At 34.0% G+C, this 19811-nt stretch overlaps 3 protein-coding genes and 1 pseudogene across 3 annotated transcripts; 1 reads left to right on the forward strand and 3 right to left on the reverse strand.

Moving 5' to 3' along the window:
* Positions 1 to 672: 672 nt before the first annotated feature.
* On the forward strand, positions 673 to 2722 carry LOC110624314 (annotated as a pseudogene).
* Positions 2723 to 3057: 335 nt separating this feature from the next.
* LOC110624419 (60S ribosomal protein L3-2) lies at positions 3058 to 6029 on the reverse strand. Its single transcript, XM_021769542.2, has 4 exons — positions 5882 to 6029; positions 4226 to 4641; positions 3619 to 4028; positions 3058 to 3482 (listed from the first exon to the last, which is right to left on the reverse strand). Exons 1-4 carry the CDS (start codon positions 5964 to 5966, stop codon positions 3224 to 3226), a joined length of 1170 nt encoding a protein of 389 aa, XP_021625234.1. The 5' UTR covers positions 5967 to 6029; the 3' UTR covers positions 3058 to 3223.
* Positions 6030 to 8955: 2926 nt separating this feature from the next.
* On the reverse strand, positions 8956 to 13113 carry LOC110624418 (60S ribosomal protein L3-2). Its single transcript, XM_021769541.2, has 5 exons — positions 12970 to 13113; positions 11780 to 11894; positions 10131 to 10546; positions 9517 to 9926; positions 8956 to 9380 (listed from the first exon to the last, which is right to left on the reverse strand). Exons 2-5 carry the CDS (start codon positions 11862 to 11864, stop codon positions 9122 to 9124), a joined length of 1170 nt encoding a protein of 389 aa, XP_021625233.1. The 5' UTR covers positions 11865 to 11894; positions 12970 to 13113; the 3' UTR covers positions 8956 to 9121.
* Positions 13114 to 16033: 2920 nt separating this feature from the next.
* LOC110624417 (60S ribosomal protein L3-2) lies at positions 16034 to 19811 on the reverse strand. Its single transcript, XM_021769540.2, has 5 exons — positions 19666 to 19811; positions 18463 to 18567; positions 17240 to 17655; positions 16626 to 17035; positions 16034 to 16488 (listed from the first exon to the last, which is right to left on the reverse strand). Exons 2-5 carry the CDS (start codon positions 18545 to 18547, stop codon positions 16230 to 16232), a joined length of 1170 nt encoding a protein of 389 aa, XP_021625232.1. The 5' UTR covers positions 18548 to 18567; positions 19666 to 19811; the 3' UTR covers positions 16034 to 16229.

Raw genomic sequence — 19811 nt, forward strand, 5'->3', positions numbered from 1 at the left:
ACTTGTATAAAAAAGCAGGTTTCTCCATTTTAGAATAAAAACCCACCTAGATTTATCCCTTCTCTTTGCCTTAACTTCCAGTAGAAAATGTGGCACTAAGGACCTTCAAAAGCTCTGAAGTAGAAGTATGATCACCATGAATTTTCTGAAGTGTCTGTTTTCCAATGACAATTTTCTTATCAAACTGCTGATCTCTTAGCTTAATCATTACACTTTTGTTTTAGTTTTTTTACTTTCTGTGTCATTTGCAATTGGGTTAGTTACAGTTTCTGCAGTGGCAGCTCTATCAACAAACTTTAGCTCCTTCTTTTCAATTACATTTTCCTTTATTACCAGTCCAATCAATGGCTGTTTCTTCTTTGTCCTTCCCTCTGTGCACGTGGTTTCTTGCAGCTTGCGTGTCCATTGCTTGCGAGAAAGATTGTCTTCTATGGTCCTCTATATTTCAGTATCCAAAGAGGCTGATGCAGAAGTCCAGACACAAGAAGCTCATAGGTTAAGTCCACTTTTCACAGAACTTACTTTCATCTTCCCAAGTATCTGGCATGCAGTGCTTGATGAGTTCCTGCCTGTCCTTGGAGCCATTTGAGGTGTTGTACAATTCAAATAGGTCATCTTCATCCTTGTACAGTGTTTTCTCACTCTGGATCAAAATGATCAAATAGAAGACAAATGCAGAAGAGAAGTGCAGTCCACTCTGGTAATTGTACATGGTTTCATATTTAACTAGTCAAAAATGGTTGATGGGATTCTGATTTTTCTTTGGTATTTTTTTTTTTTTGAGGAATAATTGAATTTCGGATGGTTCAGATATTATATATATTAAAATGGATTTAATTTCGAATAGGGTAGGGGTCTTGATTATAACACAGCGAGTAATCTATCAATTTTTGTAGGAATAGACTAAAGAAAGCGTGTGCTCATATGAAACTAGTTTTTTCGCCATTAAATATGCATGAGGAAAATATTTATTAATTAAATTCATTTTCATGAGTATCAATATATCAGGCTTAGCCTCACCCATTTTTGTATAAGTGCATCTTTATAACATTTCTTAGTAACTACTTCTATTGTGCTTTTAGGGGTTGTGGCTGTGGCCGTGCAACCTGAAAAGGAAATTATATTGAAGAAGAAACCTCTGACAAAGAATCAGCGGTGGTTGTGACGGGGATGGGCGTGGTAACCTCACTAGGTCAAGATGCAGATACATTCTATGATAATCTTCTTGATGGTGTCAGTTGAATAAGTGAGATTGAGGCTTTTGACTGCTCTCAGTTTCCCACTGTATATTTTCTTTGCCTCATACCTAATTACATAAATCATTGGTTGTATAGTTAGCTGAATCAGTTTTTTACAACTCTCCTTTCTTGTTGGAACAGAAAATTGCAGGTGAAATCAAATCTTTCTCAGCAGATGGATGCGTCTCACCCAAGCTTTTTAATAGGGCAGATAAATCTGTGCTTTACTTGCTCACCGCTGGCAAGAAAGCCTTGGCAGATGCTGGAATTACAGAACAAGTTATGAATGTTTTGGATAAAACTAGATGTGGGTTATTATTGGACCTGCATTGGGAAGCATGAAAGTAAGTGAAGCTCTGCCATCAAATTAATGGTGTTTCTTTAACTCTAAAATTCAACTCAATACCAAAGTAAGATTTGATATTATGTCAAGCATTTCTCTAAGTATTACCATAGTGAGTTACAGAACTTTCATATGGGTTCACTCCCTTTTTGTATTTCCAGTAAGCTGTAGAGTTTTCATGTGTTTCATTCACTTTCAGAATTATTCATTTGCATTCTGTAATCAATGACAAACTTGCTTTTGCTTCCTTCTGCTGATTACTGAATGAATGACACTGTTTGAACAGATTTTTAATGATGCGGTAGAAGCATTGAGGGTTTCATATAAAAAGATGAATCCATTTTGTGTACCATTTGCAACAACTAATGTGGGTTTAGCTGTACTAGCAATGGATTTGGTAAGCTCAAAAAGCTACATAACAAATTTCTTGGTGCAGCAGATTGCAATTTACAGGTTGCCCAATTGCAGGGATGGATGGGCCCTAACTACTCAATCTCTTCTGCTTGTGCAACTAGCAACTTTTGCATACTTAATTCAGCAAACCACATCATCAGAGGGGAAAAAGTAAGCACCTCCCTTGCATTTTCTGCAGACTGAAATTGGATATATGCAGTTAGATTCTACATTATCTTAAGAATGTATGCTTTTCTCTAGGTAGATCTCTAACTGTGGAATTTGCAGGACTTGATGCTTTGTGGTGTTTCTGATGCAGCCATTATTCCAATAGGTAACGTTGTTGGTTTCAAGAATGAGAAATTTTGAAGTATATGAGCTAACTGATAGCCAAGAAAAAACCCTCGAACACACTTGAGAATTAGAAAATAGAGACGAAAAAGATGAACATGATTGTATATAGTTTATTAAGTGTGCCTCTACATCCATGGATAGTTTTCCGCTTGGAGATTCAGTGAACCATAAATCATAAATTTTTCTCTAACAAATGTAAGCCATAACATACTAAAAATGTTATTCTAATGTTGGAGTTTCAGGCTTGGGAGGATTTGTGGCTTGCAGAACTCTATCTCAAAGGAATGATGATCCAACCAAAGCATCACGCACCGTAGGGCATAGAGCTCTCTACTTTCTTCTAATACAAAAGCTACTTCCGGTGATTTATGATCCTATAAGTTTTATTGATTGAACACGATTGCGACTGGTTTGTTCTTGGAGAAGGAGCTGGTTTTGCTCCTCTTAGAAGAGCTAGAACATGCTAAGGTATACCAGCTTTAGGTCAGCTTTTTCTATTTGTTTTCTTTGAGAGGGGTTTGTTTCCCTTATGTATGGTCAAATGCTGAGATAACAGAGGAGCAAAGATTTACCCAGAATTCCTAGGTGGAAGCTTCACAAGGGTAGCCCAAGTATTTCTGTAGGTTGAATTAACAAATATGATGGGCTTTATGAGTTTTTTATTTATCGTATTCAGGCCTTGAAAAAAAAAAAAGAAATATCTAACAATGAAGTTTAAAAACTCGCATCTCATCCAAAAAGGTTCAGTAATAATTAAAGCAGCAGATGCAGTCACTAAGCAAACCAACAGCATAAGCACACCTCAAAAGGTTCAAACACCAGGAGAAAAATAAATTCTCAAACGTAAGAAGAAAAGTTCTGATGTTCATCCATCCTCTCCCATGCTTAACTAAACTCAAGCCTTAACACGCCCATAGAACTTGGACTTCTCCTGTGTTGTCTGGAATCTACCATGGCCAAACTTGGAGGATGTATCAATAAACTTGAGCTTAATCTCCTCCAAAGCAACCCTAGATGTCTGGTTCAACAATGATTGTCTCAAGGTCACAACTCTCTTCTTTGGTCCCACGCAGCATCCTTTTATCATCAAATAATCTTCCTTCACCACACCATAATGGGGGAATCCTCCCATTGGAGTGATATCCTTTTCAGTCCTGTTATTTGTGAAACAGATTAGCCAATTTCGATGGGGCAAATTTACAATAACAACAATAACCTCCTACGAATTGCTAGATCAAGACGAATGATATTAATATAGGACAGTGAAAAAAAGGCATTAAGAATGTTAACCTGTCATATTCAGTAATTGCAGTATGAGAATCTTGGCCACTCTTCCCAAGCTTGTAGATTTTCTTGTTCATCTCAGTACGGTGATGGTAACCATTCTGTCCAGCCCTAGCAACAGTAAATGACACCCTAGCTGGATGCCAAGCACCAATACATGCCACCTTCCTTAGACCACGATGGGTCTTGCGGGGCAGGCGGGTCACACCCCAACGAGTAACCACACCTTCATATCCCTTACCCTTGGTTACACCAATAATATCAATCATCTCATCCTTTTGGAAAACAGCATCAATAGGTATCTGCTTCTCAAAGAAACTGTATGCAAAATCAACCTTCTTGGCAACATCCCCACCATTTACTTGAATCTCCATCAGATGGGCTTTCTTCTGCTTCAACCCTTTCATCTTTCTTATCTGCAGAGTCAATAGTGCAGCAAATGTGAAGAGTTAAAGATTAAAGAAGAGCACATACAAGTTGTACTCAGAAGACCAAAACTGTGAATCTATACAAGGATCAGCAATCCAGCAGTCTTAAGGTGCTACTAAATTGATGAGTAATTATATCTCATTAGCAGAACTGAATACACAAGGGAAAAGTGAAAGTAATTTACCTGGGTGTGCGCCAAGACTCGAATGACCGAACAATGCTTCTTCAGTTTCTCCAATTGAGCTTGAATATCTTTCTTCCCATCCTCAGATTCAAACTTTTTAGAGTACTTGGTGAATGCCTTCTTCTTCGACTTGCACCAGTTCTTGTAGAATCTCCTCCTCACATCCTCACTCAAATGCTGGGCCCAGACAGTGTTCAGTGAACGGAGACCACGGGGTGTTTTCATATAACCCACAACCCCAACCACCACCATAGGTGGTGTCTCTACGATAGTAACAGCCTCACATGTTTCTTTCTTGTGGAGCTTTGACCCTGGCTTTTCAACTTCTCTGACAATGTGGGTCATCCCTGCTTTGTAACCCAGAAAAGCAGTCAATCTGCAAGGTTTTGTTGGATCATCTTTGGGGAACGCCTTCACTGTAAACATCACATAAAAGCGTTAAAAAAAAATCAACAATTGCACAACACTAACCAATATGCAAATTGCAAAAATAGTCAATATAAACAACTCACAAGTGAGTAAGAAATCAACATTAACAAATATTGAAATAATTTAATTGCAAGGCACTGAAAAAAATCAATGCAAACACTAAAACTAAGGAAGCAACATAGGAAGATGACACTCTTTATGAAAACAAAAAAAATTCTTGTATTAAAATCTAGAACTGCTAGGAAATGCGAATAATTCATTTATAATAACAAACCAACTACCAAGGCTAGGCATAGGCCATCTATCTACCCACAACTCATGCAGCATAGAAAAGAGGCCATTATTGAAATATCAAGGACCTATTTACTTGTAGAAAACAGTTTTTCTTTTCAACCTTCGAAGAATTAGAAGACTATAGTTTTCTTTTTATAAAGAAAACAAAGGAAAAGATGGAAAGCAAGTTCAATAGTGAATGATAGAAAATAGTTATGTATTTTAAAAATTTTTAAGAATTATTTGTATCCATTCGTAATAAAAAAAAAGTCATGATAAATATATTTTAGATCTATTTTTTAATTGTGTCAATTGTTTTATCTTATAATAATATAGTTAGTTCTCATTACTGTAAATAAATGTTTTTTCCCAACTTAATGATGAAAAGTTATAGAATAATTTGAGTCATTAGAGGAGAACAGTTGAAAATAGAACTTTTGTTATAAAGAAAAATAATGAGGAAAAAACATAAAGCTGATTTCCAAATCTTAGTCAAGTTTTGGAAAATTGAAAAACAAAATTTTCAATTCTCAGATTGGAAAATTGATACATATGCACACAAAACTTTATTTTCCAATTTACTTAGAACATTATTCCCAAAAATTACTCCAGTTTTCTACAAGTAAGAAAGTACAAAAAGTCCTGAGATTTTTCATGCCAAGGAAGAAATGACATACAAACGGACAAACCATACATGAATTTATTTTATCAAAAGCCCTATTTTTACATCCAAAAAACCGAAGACAACCTTAACTATAGAGGAGTTAGCTAATACTAAAAAACCACCATAATATGATCAAAACTAAACAAAAAGCAATTTAGGCAACATCAATTACTGATAATGAAAACAATCAATGCATGACTTCAAAAAAATCAACCAATGCACATTATGTAAGGCCAAATATAAATTTAAAAAGCTTCAGCAATAATGAGATTAAAACAAGAATTAGAAACCTTTTCCTCTGTGGCGCGAGGCTCTCTTCCTTGGAAGAAATCCCAAAGAACCATGCCGGGGGTGTTCAAACTTGCGATGAGACATGCTTCAACTTCAGGGTACCACTGCAACACTATGAATTTCAAACTTATTTTCCTTGAAAAAGGCAGAAAATTCACAACAACAGAAAGCAACAAATTTTCAAATGATATTTGGTTAATCTCAAATGCTACTACTTATCAATCTGCGTGTGTATAAAACCAGAGAAACACTATTCTCTCCAAGTGAAAAGGATTAAAGAGGTATTATCCCATAAAGGAGCTGAAAATTGAGATAAAGTTTCTGGATAAAAGCATAATGACTAAAACACAGATACAAATTAATAGAAACATTCAAGTTTCAATTAAAAATAATAAACATTCTCAAAAAGAAGGGTAAGTTTTAATATTTAACAATTAATTTATTAAAAAAATACACAATTGACAATTTCATTGAAATACTATGTAGTCAGACAAAAGTTTCTTGTATTTGGATCAGATAAGGAAAAGTAAAATCGTAAATAATCAAGAGAAACCATCACATTAATTAAACCTGATTGGAAGCCTCAAAACGGTTCTTTATTCAACTTTAAAAATCACTTAAATTTAAAAAAAAAAAAAAAAAGACTCGCCATCAAAATGCTACAAAGCCAAAAGGTCATACAATTTCATTACTCAATAATCACGAATTTCTTTTCTAGAAAAAATGAAATTATATCAACCCTTGACCTCTAAGCATTTGATATCAACACCAAACCTTAATAAGTGAAATGAAATGCTTCCCAACCAAAGGCCTATGGCATAAAAATTATGCCAAATCTCAAAGCTCAGTGGTATTCCTTTTCAAATACCAATTCATGGTATCGGCAAAAAGAGCCATTTCCGAGACTCCAGCCTTGATTATTTCAGCAATTCTCTTATAAAGGGAAGTCGTTTCAAAATCACCACCACGCAAGGCGCAATATCAAAATGTTTATCAGGACAAGAGCATTAAAAGAACCTTTAAAAAACCTCCAAAACATCTATTTACAAAAGAGTAAAACAAGCAGAACCCAACTCCTTCCAGAACCAAGTAGAGATCTAAGCTAATCAAATATTGAATCAAAAAGCGCAAACCATTATGAATAAATGACAGAAATTGTAAGGTATTACCTCCCGAGGAGATCACTGGACGTACTGTGTGCCGATAAGAACCCTAGAAAGGTTTAGCTAGGCATTTATATCGTTCTCGAGGTCAGATCCAACGGCTGCAATTAGCATCCAATGGGTATTATTGTCCGTTGGATGGTTAGGGTTGGGGTTTTGCAAGAAGCGCCGCGGATCCAGCAGCTATGGAAAATAGTAAATGGGCTAAGAATATTCAAAGTTGGGCTGATTTGTTTTTTGGTTAGTGACTTTTAAGTTAAGTTTGGGTTCTGAGCAAATTTTAAAATGGTATTTAGAAATTGAAAACGTAAATCATAAAATACTATTTATTTTAATTTTGAATAAAAATTATCTATCAAATATTAAAATAATTAGTAACTATTAAAACATGTAATATTACTAGACATTATTTTGAAAATAATTTTTTTTATAACAATTATATAACCTTCATGTGTATAGATGTAAATAATTTTTATCAAAATAAGAAATTAAATTTATGGGATAAATTATAGTTAATCAAACTTTATAATTTTTTAATTTTGTTATATATATTTATGGTGTCCAATAAAAAATGTTAAATTTTTATTAATTAGACAAATAAAAAATGTAAGGATCTTTCTTCTTTTCTCGAATGTGAGTTCTATCCTTCCTTTGCCTCTAAGAGTGAGACACATTTTTTTAGCTACTTTTACTCGGTGAATTTAAAAATTAGAAAGAAATTATATTTTTTCTATATGCATATTTGGATCTTTGTTGGTTTTCTCCTATATTTGCTTGGGTGGTTCATAATGTTCTATTTGGACACTTTATTTTTAGAGGAAACTCTTTTCCTTTAGAGGAAACTCTTTTCCTTTAGAGGACATAGCCCCTTCCTTCGGGGGAGTTATGTTTTTTGTGCTCAATTATTATTTTTTTGTAGTTCTTGGTCTAAATACTCTAAAATCTATTAATAAAATTATTTTTTTTAAAAAATAAGTTTTACCCTCCTTTCAGATTCAAGCTTACTCAATCATGGAAATAGCCTCTCTCATTTCCATCGAATTTAGGGTACTCTGATGCTCGGAATGGAGGTCGTTTATCGCATCATCACTAGCTCATCCTCTCCTGAAGACCTAAAACAATCTATAAATTCAAGTGGGATTTTTCTCGATAACAATTTGATCGATAAAGTTCTCAAAAGGTTCAGGTTTGGTCATGGGAAACCCTTGCAAGCACTTGAGCTCTTTAAATTCACTGCCAATAGAAAAGGGTTTTATCACACTCCGAATTCGTTAGATACCATGCTTTATATATGGGCAAAGTCGTCAATTTGATCATATTTGGGATGTTTTGATTAAAATGAAGAGGAAAGACCCGTCTTTGATTTCCTCACGAACTATGCAAGTGGTTTTGGGTAGACTGTGGAATCTTTTAGAATGTTCAAGAAGTTGGTTCCTGTGTTTGATACCAGTTCTTTCAATGCACTGTTGAGACCCTGTGTTTTCTTTAACAAAGGAATGATGATCCAACCAATGCACACGCCCCTGGAATACCGCAGGGCATAGAGCTCCCTACTTTCTTCTAATACAAAAGCTACTTCCGACTGGTTTGTTCTTGGAGAAGGAGCTGGTTTTGCTCCTCTTAGAAGAGCTAGAACATGCTAAGGTATACCAGCTTTAGGTCAGCTTTTTCTATTTGTTTTCTTTGAGAGGGGTTTGTTTCCCTTATGTATGGTCAAATGCTGAGATAACAGAGAAGAGGAGCAAAGATTTACCCAGAATTCCTAGGTGGAAGCTTCACAAGGGTAGCCCAAGTATTTCTGTAGGTTGAATTTCACAAATATGATGGGCTTTATGAGTTTTTTATTTATTGTATTCAGGCCTTGAAAAAAAAAAATAAATATCTAACAATGAACTTTAAAAACTCGCATCTCATCCAAAAAGGTTCAGTAATAATTAAAGCAGCAGATGCAGTCACTAAGCAAACCAACAGCATAAGCACACCTCAAAAGGTTCAAACACTAGGAGAAAAACAAATTCTCAAACGTAAGAAGAAAAGTTTTGATGTTCATCCATCCTCTCCCATGCTTAACTAAACTCAAGCCTTAACACGCCCATAGAACTTGGACTTCTCCTGTGTTGTCTGGAATCTTCCATGGCCAAACTTGGAGGATGTATCAATGAACTTGAGCTTAATCTCCTCCAAAGCAACCCTAGATGTCTGGTTCAACAATGATTGTCTCAAGGTCACAACTCTCTTCTTTGGTCCCACGCAGCATCCTTTTATCATCAAATAATCTTCCTTCACCACACCATAATGGGGGAATCCTCCCATTGGAGTGATATCCTTTTCAGTCCTGTTATTTGTGAAACAGATTAGCCAATTTCGATGGGGCAAATTTACAATAACAACAATAACCTCCTACGAATTGCTCGATCAAGAAGAATGATATTAATATAGGACAGTGAAAAAAAAGCATTAAGAATGTTAACCTGTCATATTCAGTAATTGCAGTATGAGACTCTTGGCCACTCTTCCCAAGCTTGTAGATTTTCTTGTTCATCTCAGTACGGTGATGATAACCATTCTGTCCAGCCCTAGCAACAGTAAATGACACCCTAGCTGGATGCCAAGCACCAATACATGCCACCTTCCTTAGACCACGATGGGTCTTGCGGGGCAGACGGGTCACACCCCAACGAGTAACCACACCTTCATATCCCTTACCCTTGGTTACACCAATAATATCTATCATCTCATCCTTTTGGAAAACAGCATCAATAGGGATCTGCTTCTCAAAGAAACTGTAGGCAAAGTCGACCTTCTTGGCAATATCCCCACCATTCACCTGAATCTCCATTAGATGGGCTTTCTTCTGCTTCAACCCTTTCATCTTTCTTATCTGCAGAGTCAATAGTGCAGCAAATGTGAAGAGTTAAGGATTAAAGAAGAGCACATACAAGTTGTACATGAAAGAACAGAATCATGAATCTATTGAGGATCAGAAATCCAGCAGAGCCTTAAAGTGCTACTAAATTATTGAGTGATGATATCTCATTCACAAATACAGAAATGAATGCACAAGGGAAAAGTGGAAGTAATTTACCTGGGTGTGCGCCAAGACCCGAATGACGGAACAATGCTTCTTCAGTTTCTCCAATTGAGCTTGAATATCTTTCTTCCCATCTTCAGATTCAAACTTCTTAGAGTACTTGGTGAATGCCTTCTTTTTGGACTTGCACCAGTTCTTGTAGAATCTCCTCCTCACATCCTCACTCAAATGCTGGGCCCAGACAGTGTTCAGTGAACGGAGACCACGGGGTGTTTTCATATAACCCACAACCCCAACCACCACCATGGGTGGTGTCTCTACGATAGTAACAGCTTCACATGTTTCTTTCTTGTGGAGCTTTGACCCTGGCTTTTCAACTTCTCTGACAATGTGGGTCATCCCTGCTTTGTAACCCAGAAAAGCAGTCAATCTGCAAGGTTTTGTTGGATCATCTTTGGGGAATGCCTTCACTGTAAACATCACAGAAAAGCGTAAAAAAAATCAACAATTGCACAACACTAACCAATATGCAAATTGCAAAAATAGTCAATATAAACAACTCACAAGTGAGTAATAAATCAACATTAACAAATACTGACATAAATTTAATTGCAAGGCACTGAAACAAATCAATGCAAACACTAAAACTAAGGAAGCAACATAGTAAGATGACACTCTTTATGAAAACAAAAAAATGCTTGTATTAAAATCTAGAACTGTTAGGAAGTGCGAATAATTCATTTATAATAACAAACCAACTACCAAGGCTAGGCATAGGCCATCTATCTACCCACAACTCATGCAGTCAGAAAAGAGGTTATTATTGAAATATCAAGGACCTATTTACTTGTAGAAAACAGTTTTTCTTTTCAACCTTCGAAGAATTAGAAGACTGTAGTTTTCATTTTATAAAGAAAACAAAGGAAAAGATGGAAAGCAAGTTCAATTGTGTATGACAGAAAATAGTTTTGTATCTTAAAAATTTTTTAAAAATTATTTGTATCCATTCGTAATAGAAAGAGTCATGATAAATATATTTTACATCTATTTTTTTAAATGTGTCAATTGTTTTATCTTATAATAATATAGTTAGTTTTCATTACTGTAAATAAATGTTTTTTCCAAACTTAATGATTAAAAGTTATAGAATAATTTTAGTCATTAGAGGAAAACAGTTGAAAATAGAACTTTTGTTATAAAGAAAAATAACGAGGAAAAAACATAAAGCTGATTTCCAAATCTTAGTTAAGTTTAGAAAATTGAAAAACAAAATTTTCAATTCTCAGATTGGAAAATTGATACATATGCACACAAAACTTTATTTTCCAATTTACTTAGAACATTATTCCCAAAAATTACTCCAGTTTTCTACAAGTGAGAAAGTACAAAAAGTCCTGAGATTTTTCATGCCAAGGAAGAAATGACATACAAAAGGACAAACTATACATGAATTTCTTTAATCAAAAGCCCTATTTTTACATCCAAAAAACAGAAGACAACATTAACCATAGAGTTCGCTAATACTAAAAAAACACCATAATATGATCAAAACTAAACAAGAAGCAATTTAGGCAACATCGATTACTGATAATGAAAACAATCAATGCATGACTTCAAAAAAATCAACGAATGCATATTATGTAAGGCCAAATATAAATTTAAAAAGCTTCAGCAATAATGAGATTAAAACAAGAATTAGAAACCTTTTCCTCTGTGGCGCGAGGCTCTCTTCCTTGGAAGAAATCCCAAAGAACCATGCCGGGGGTGTTCAAACTTGCGATGAGACATGCTTCAACTTCAGGGTACAACTGCAACACTCTATGAATTTCAAACTTATTTTCCTTGAAAAAGGCAGAAAATTCACAACAACAGAAAGCAACAAATTTTCAAATGATATTTGGTTAATCTCAAATGCTACTGCTTATCAATCTGTGTGTATAAAACCAGAGAAACACTATTCTCTCCAAGTGAAAAGGATTAAAACAGGTATTATCCCATAAAGGAGCTGAAAATTGAGATATAGTTTCTGGATAAAATCATAATGACTAAAACACAGATACAAATTAAGAGAAACATTCAAGTCAATTAAAAATAATAAACATTCTCAAAAAGAAGGGTAAGTTTTAATATTTAACAATTACTTTATTAAAAAATACACAATTGACAATTTCATTGAAATACTGTGTAGTCAGACAAAAGTTTCTTGTATTTGGATAAGATAAGGAAAAGTAAAATCGTAAATAATCAAGAGAAACCATCAGATTAATTAAACCTGATTGGAAACCTCAAAACGGTTCATTATTCAACTTTAAAAATCAATTAAAAAAATTTTTGAAAAAAAAGACTCAGCCATCAAAATGCTACAAAACCAAAAGGTCATACAATTTCATCACTCAATAATCACGAATTTCTTTTCTAGAAAAAATGAAATTATATCAACCCTTGACCTCTAAGCATTTGATATCAACACCAAACCTTAATAAGTGAAATGAAATGCTTCCCAACCAAAGGCCTATGGCATAAAAATTATGCCAAATCTCAAAGCTCAGTGGTATTCCATTTCAAATACCAATTCATGGTATCGGCAAAAAGAGCCATTTCCGAGACCCCAGCCTTGATTATTTCAGCAATTCTCTTATAAAGGGAAGTCATTTCAAAATCACCACCAGGCAAGATTATCAGGACAAGAGCATTAAAAGAACCTTTAAAAAACCTCCAAAACATCTATTTACAAAAGAGTAAAACAAGCAGAACCCAACTCCTTCCAGAACCAAGTAGAGATCTAAGCTAATCAAATATTGAATCAAAAAAAGCAAACCAAGTAGAGATCTAAGCTAGAAGTTTAATTATCATGTATGTTTATGAATCAATGACAGGAATTGTAAGGTATTACCTCCCGATGAGGAGATCACTGGACGTACTGTGTGCCGATAAGAACCCTAGAGAGGTTTAGCTAGACATTTATATCGTTCTCGAGATGAGATCCAACGGCTGTAATTAGCATCCAATGGGTATTATCGTTGGATGGTTAGGGTTAGCGTTTTGCAAGAAGAGCCGCCGATCCAGCAGCTATGGAAACTAGTAAATGGGCTAAGAATAGAGAAAGCCGACTACATCCAGTCCAATATTCAAAGGTGGGCTGAGTTGTTTTTTGGTTAGTAACTTTTAAGTTTGGGTTCTGAGAAAATTTTAAAATGGTATTTAGAAATTGAAAACGTAAATCATAAAATACTATTTTTTTTAATTTTGAGTAAAAATTATCTATCAAATATTAAAATAATTAGTAACTATTAAAACATGTAATATTACTAGACATTATTTTGTAAATAATTTTTTTATAAATGTAAATAATGTTATCAAAATAAGAAATTAAATTTATGGGATAAATTATAGTTAATCAAACTTTACCATTTTTCTAATTTTGTTATATATAATTATGGTGCCCAATAAAAAATGTTAAATTTCTATTAATTAGACAAATAAATCTAACCGTGGTTTTATTTTTTTTTTTTTTAAATAAAGATTCTCTCTCCAAATTCCTTTCTTAAGTTTTAACTTAAATTCATTTGCTGCCTCCTGTGCGGGTGAGCAGTATTCGGTTCAAATCGAAAAAATTGATCGAACCGAACTGATTTAAAATTTTAGTTCGGTTTTTTATATATTTTGGTTCAGTTTGGTTTTTAATTTTAGAAATTTCGGTTATTTCAATTCGGTTCGATTTTAATTAAAAAAAAATCGAAAAAACCGAATCAAACCGATTAGTAATAATAATATATTTTTTCAATAATATAGAGAAATTAAATCATATTAAAATTAAAATATTTTAATTAAATTTTAAAATATTAAAAATAAAATGTAAAAAATAAAAAAATTATTAAAAATCGAAACTGATCAAACCGAACCGAATCGAACCGAATCATACCGGTTTGGTTCGATTCGATTTCTAATCAAAATCGGTTCGGTTCGATTTTCATAAATACTAAAATTTCGGTTTCGGTTTATTCGATTCGGTTCGATTTTGAACCGAACTGACCGAATGCTCACCCCTACTCCTGTGGTTTATCATATCTCTGCATGTAAGAGGATCCTTCTACCCTTCCTTTGCCTCTAAGGGTAAGAGAGACCTCTTTTCTTTTTTGAATATAGTTTCTATTTTCTCCCATCCGATTGGATTGTAGATAATCCTTTTAACTATTTTTACTCGGTTGTATTTAAGCATTCGAAAGAGATCATATATTTTTTATATGCATATTTGAATCTTTGTGGGTTTTTCTCCTCTTTGCTTGTCTCTTTCATAATGTTCTATTTGTATACTTTATTTTTAAAGTAAACTCCTTTACTTTAGAGGACATGCCCCTTCTTTAGCATGAATTATATTTTTTGTGTCTAATTGTTATTTTTTTTGCGATTGTTGGTCTAAAGATTCTAAATTACTCTTTGATGATTATCATTCGATAGAGGGGGCAAGAAACAAAATAATAGTTGTATCTAGCACATGCTCGTAAACAGTTTAGAAAGCAGGAATGAGATGACAAATAATGATACCACCTTTATTCATTGCCAACACATAATAGATGTAGAGTTTCTATATGGTTCGGTACTCAATGGTTTTCTCTTTATCTTTCTTCGAATATTTTTTATTTCTTTACTTTTTTTTATTTTTCACATTTAAATTTATCAATATCAACATCTCAATAAATAGCTAGCTTAGTATAGTTAGGGTTATATAATTTTTTTTCAGTAGGATAGGCTTGCTTGTAATGGGATTGTGTTTTACATGTATGAAAGAATAAATATCAAATACTTAAATTTTTAAAAAATTTATTAATTTATTTATATTTTAAAATTATTCAATTAAAATATCTTTATATTTTACATAATCAAACTCTTGTAATTTTTATGTTACTTTACAAGATTTATTTTAAATTTGATCAGAAAAATTAAATAGTATGAATATTTCAAATTATAAAAATTAAATAATACATATAATTAAAATTATAAAAACCAACCAAAACAATTATTCCAGGTAGGTTGCTAATGTTTTTTTTTTTAACAGAAAAAAAAATTTATATTTTACAAAATATAAAAATAATTTAATGGAGTGATTTGAAAATAAAAACAAACTAGTTTATTTAATAAAATTTCAGGGATTACATAATAATTTAGCCTAGATGTATTTGGGATGGGTTTGGACCAAGCAATATTGTTTTTTCTTTTTAGTCATAGCCTATCTGAGGGCCCTCAACTAGAAAATGAAATTGCATTAATAAAATTAATTTGGTTGGACTCAATTAAATTTGATATATTGGCTTGGATTAATTATAAATTCAGTTTCAGTTATGTTTCTCAATATTAACTTTAATTTGAAACTTAATTACAATTAATTAAAAAGTTAAACTATTCTATTGGCTCCTTTCTAGATTACCTCAGCTTGATACGGTCTTTTGCCCAGAAATGCAAGAAATCTAGAATGTTTACTTCTAGATGATGTGCAAGTCCATTAGTTCTTTTGGGTCGGATCTAGAGAATCCAATCAGGATTAATGTTTTCTGGGTGGAATTTACATTTGAGTTGTCTTTTACTGGAACCAAATCATTGTACTTTTAGGCCATAGTTAATGATATTTCAATCCAAAATTTGATACTAAATTCACATTGATTTCACACATCTCAAAAACCATAAAGATGACCTTGACATAATACTTATTAATAAATTCGATTATTATATGGGCAATCTATTAACAGAAAATGGACATTAAACTGAAAAGCATCGAACAGAAGTAATACAAATACCATATGCATTGCATTTTGTGCTCAAGCAGACACTTGAAAGCTAATGATCTGGATTAGGAATACTATTACTTCATACATGCTTCCATTCAGTCATCAAGCAAACTGGCTTTGTTAATGGTACCTCAAATCATCAATGTCATGCCCTTTGAGAGCAAAATGGAGCACTGAAATCAATGGCATTCAGATATATAAATAGCAGTAAATAATTTAATAAGGAAAGCTCCAAACAGGTTCAGTAATAATTGAAGCAACAAAACTACAGTCACCAACAAAAACCAACAGAGTAATCCAACTCAAAAATTTCAAACACTAGGAGAAAAAGTTGTGATGTTTATTTATCCTCTCCCATGCTTAGCTAAACTCAAGCCTTAACCCGCCCATAGAACTTTGCCTTCTCCTGTGTTGTCTGGAATCTACCATGGCCAAACTTGGAGGATGTATCAATGAACTTGAGCTTAATCTCCTCCAAAGCAACCCTAGATGTCTGGTTCAACAATGATTGTCTCAAGGTCACAACTCTCTTCTTTGGTCCCACGCAGCATCCTTTTATCATCAAATAATCTTCCTTCACCACACCATAGTGGGGGAACCCTCCCATTGGTGTGATATCCTTTTCAGTCCTGTTATTTTTGAAACACATTAGCCAAAATTGACATAGCAAATTTACAAAAGCTACCAAAATCTCTATGATTTGCCTGATCAAGGTGCATAGTATTAAAATAGGACTGTAAAGGGAACAAGCATTAAGATGGTGAACCTGTCATATTCAGTAACTGCAGTATGAGACTCTTGGCCGCTCTTCCCAAGCTTATAGATTTTCTTGTTCATTTCAGTACGGTGATGGTAACCATTCTGTCCAGCCCTAGCAACAGTAAATGACACCCTAGCTGGATGCCAAGCACCAATACATGCCACCTTCCTTAGACCACGATGGGTCTTGCGGGGCAGACGGGTCACACCCCAACGAGTAACCACACCTTCATATCCCTTACCCTTGGTCACACCAATAATATCTATCATCTCATCCTTTTGGAAAACAGCATCAATAGGGATCTGCTTCTCAAAGAAACTGTAGGCAAAGTCGACCTTCTTGGCAATATCCCCACCATTCACCTGAATCTCCATTAGATGGGCTTTCTTCTGCTTCAACCCTTTCATCTTTCTTATCTGCAGAGTCAATAGTGCAGCAAATGTGAAGAGTTAAGGATTAAAGAAGAGCACATACAAGTTGTACACGAAGGAACAGAACCATGAATCTATTGAGGATCAGAAATCCAGCAGAGCCTTAAGGTGCTACTAAATTATTGACTGATGATATCTCATTAACAAATACAGAAACGAATGCACAAGGGAAAACTGAAAGTCATTTACCTGGGTGTGCGCCAAGACCCGAATGACGGAACAATGCTTCTTCAGTTTCTCCAATTGAGCTTGAATATCTTTCTTCCCATCTTCAGATTCAAACTTCTTAGAGTACTTGGTGAATGCCTTCTTTTTGGACTTGCACCAGTTCTTGTAGAATCTCCTCCTCACATCCTCACTCAAATGCTGGGCCCACACAGTGTTCAATGAACGGAGACCACGGGGTGTTTTCATATAACCCACAACCCCAACCACCACCATGGGTGGTGTCTCTACGATAGTAACAGCTTCACATGTTTCTTTCTTGTGGAGCTTTGACCCTGGCTTTTCCACTTCTCTGACAATGTGGGTCATCCCTGCTTTGTAACCCAGAAATGCAGTCAATCTGCAAGGCTTTGTTGGATCATCTTTGGGAAATGCCTTCACTGTAAACATCACAAAAGAAAATAAAAGATCAACCAACACTTATCAATTCATGAATTGCAAAAATAAAGTCACTATAAACAACACACAACAGAGTAAGAAATCAATATCTCAGCTAATATTAACAAATATTGACACAATTTAATTCAAGGCACTTTTACAGGTCTATGCAAATAATAAAACAATGCAAGTACCATAGTTGTAGATAACATTCTTTATGAAAAAGAATCTTGAATTTAAATTTAGAAGTGTTACTAAGTGTAAAGAATTCATTTCAAATAATAAATAGACTATCCAGGCTAGGCCATCTGACCAAAACTCATGCAGGAAGAGGTTATTATTCAAATATTAAAGGCCTGTTTACTTACAGAAAACAGTTTTTTTGTTTTCCATTTTCTGGAAAAACTGTAGTTCCAATTTTCTAAAGAAAATAAAGGAAGACATGCAAAGTGACTTCAATTGTTAATAATATAAAATAGTTTTCTATTTTAAAAATGTTAGAATCTATTTGTATAATGAAAAAATGAAACGTAAAACGTTACCATATATTTAAAAATGTTATAATTTTCTAAAGACCCTATTTTCACATCCAAAAAAGCCAAGGAAAACATGAAACATTGAGTAACTAGCTAATACTAAAGACACCATAATGTGATCAAAACTAAACAAAAATAGCTTCGGGTAACATCAATTTCTGATAATAAAAACAAACAAAAAACAACTTCAATGAAAATCAATGAATGCATATCATGTCAGACCATGCATAAATCATAAACAGCTTCCGCGATATTAAAACTAGCACTAGAAACCTTTTCCTCTGTGGCGTGAGGCTCTCTTTCTTGGAAGAAATCCCAAAGAACCATGTCGGGGGTGTTCAAACTTGCGATGAGACATGCTTCAACCTCAGGACACCACTGCAACACTCATAGAATTTCAAACTTATTAGAGAAAATTCATACAAGATAGGAAAATATCTTTCCAAAAGATATTCAGTTAATTTTAAATGCTTGAACTTGTCAATCATTTTTTTAATAATATCAGCGAAACAAATTTCTCTCTCAAAGAAAAGAATCTTACCAAGTATTATCACATAAAGAACTGAAAATTGAAATAATGTTTTTGTATGATATTGTACTCGCACAATATTCTCTATCGCAACCAAAAGATCAAAACATGTATTATCACATAAACAAGATGATATTGAAATAGATTTTCTGGATAAAATCATAATGACTTGAACGGATATAAGTCATGAGACACATTCAAGTCAATTAAAATTATTTAAAATAGTAAAGAGAATGGGATGTATGCAGTCATAAAAATTTTTTCCTGTATTTTCATAATAACACGCTAAAGGCAAATGATCAAGAGACAACCACCAAATTAACCAACCTGGAAGGAATCCTCAAAACAGAACATAAGTTTCAATTTAAAATCAATTTTTTTAAAAAATAAGCTTTGCGCTCAAAATGCTACAAAACCAAAAGATTATACTATTTCAATACTAAATAATCACGAATTTCATTTAAAAAAATAAACATATCAACCCTCAACCTGTAAGCATTGATAACAACACCAAACCTTTACCATGTGAAATGACATGCTTCCCAAGCAAAGGCCTATGGAACAACAACTATGCCAAATCTCGAAGCTCAGCGGTACATTGTACAGGCAAAAAGAGCCCTTTCCGAGTCTCCAGCCTTGATTATTTCAGCCGTTCTCATATAAAGGAAGCAATTTCAAAACCACTACCAGGCAAGCGCAATAGCAAAATGTTTACCATAACAAGAGCATAACAAACCCTTTAAAAAACTGGAAAAACACTTTAACAGAAATCTTCAGAAGCGTAAAACAAGCATAACCCAATTCCTCGTAGAGACAAGTAGAGATCTAATCTAGTCAATCACTGGATCGTAAAAAGCAAACCAAATTGACCCATGAAGATTCAATCAGCTAGAAGTTAAATAAGCACGAGTGTTTATGAATACATTACAGAGATTGGAAGGAATTACCTCCAGATGCGAAGGCCACTAGATGTACTGGGTGCCGCAAAGAACCCTAGAAGGGTTTAGCTAGGCATTTTATATCGTTCTCGAATGAAATCCAACGGCTGCAATTAGCGTCCAATTGGTAATTGTCGTCCGTTGGATACGTAAAT

Source organism: Manihot esculenta, chromosome 10, assembly GCF_001659605.2.
Source record: "Manihot esculenta cultivar AM560-2 chromosome 10, M.esculenta_v8, whole genome shotgun sequence".
NCBI classification, from domain to species: Eukaryota; Viridiplantae; Streptophyta; class Magnoliopsida; order Malpighiales; family Euphorbiaceae; genus Manihot; species Manihot esculenta.

Bases quoted from the DNA above. Each gene is read 5' to 3' on its own strand.
- LOC110624418 (XM_021769541.2), bottom strand. From the start codon at position 11,864: ATGTCTCATCGCAAGTTTGAACACCCCCGGCATGGTTCTTTGGGATTT. The intron at 9,927-10,130 runs GTAAATTACTTC...TTGACTCTGCAG, and splicing joins GGGTCTTGGCGCACACCCAG to ATAAGAAAGATGAAAGGGTT. The intron at 9,381-9,516 runs GTTAACATTCTT...CACAAATAACAG, and splicing joins GCAATTACTGAATATGACAG to GACTGAAAAGGATATCACTC.
- LOC110624417 (XM_021769540.2), bottom strand. From the start codon at position 18,547: ATGTCTCATCGCAAGTTTGAACACCCCCGACATGGTTCTTTGGGATTT. The intron at 17,036-17,239 runs GTAAATGACTTT...TTGACTCTGCAG, and splicing joins GGGTCTTGGCGCACACCCAG to ATAAGAAAGATGAAAGGGTT. The intron at 16,489-16,625 runs GTTCACCATCTT...CAAAAATAACAG, and splicing joins GCAGTTACTGAATATGACAG to GACTGAAAAGGATATCACAC.
- LOC110624419 (XM_021769542.2), bottom strand. From the start codon at position 5,966: ATGTCTCATCGCAAGTTTGAACACCCCCGGCATGGTTCTTTGGGATTT. The intron at 4,642-5,881 runs GTTTCTAATTCT...TGATGTTTACAG, and splicing joins CTCGCGCCACAGAGGAAAAG to TGAAGGCGTTCCCCAAAGAT. The intron at 3,483-3,618 runs GTTAACATTCTT...CACAAATAACAG, and splicing joins GCAATTACTGAATATGACAG to GACTGAAAAGGATATCACTC.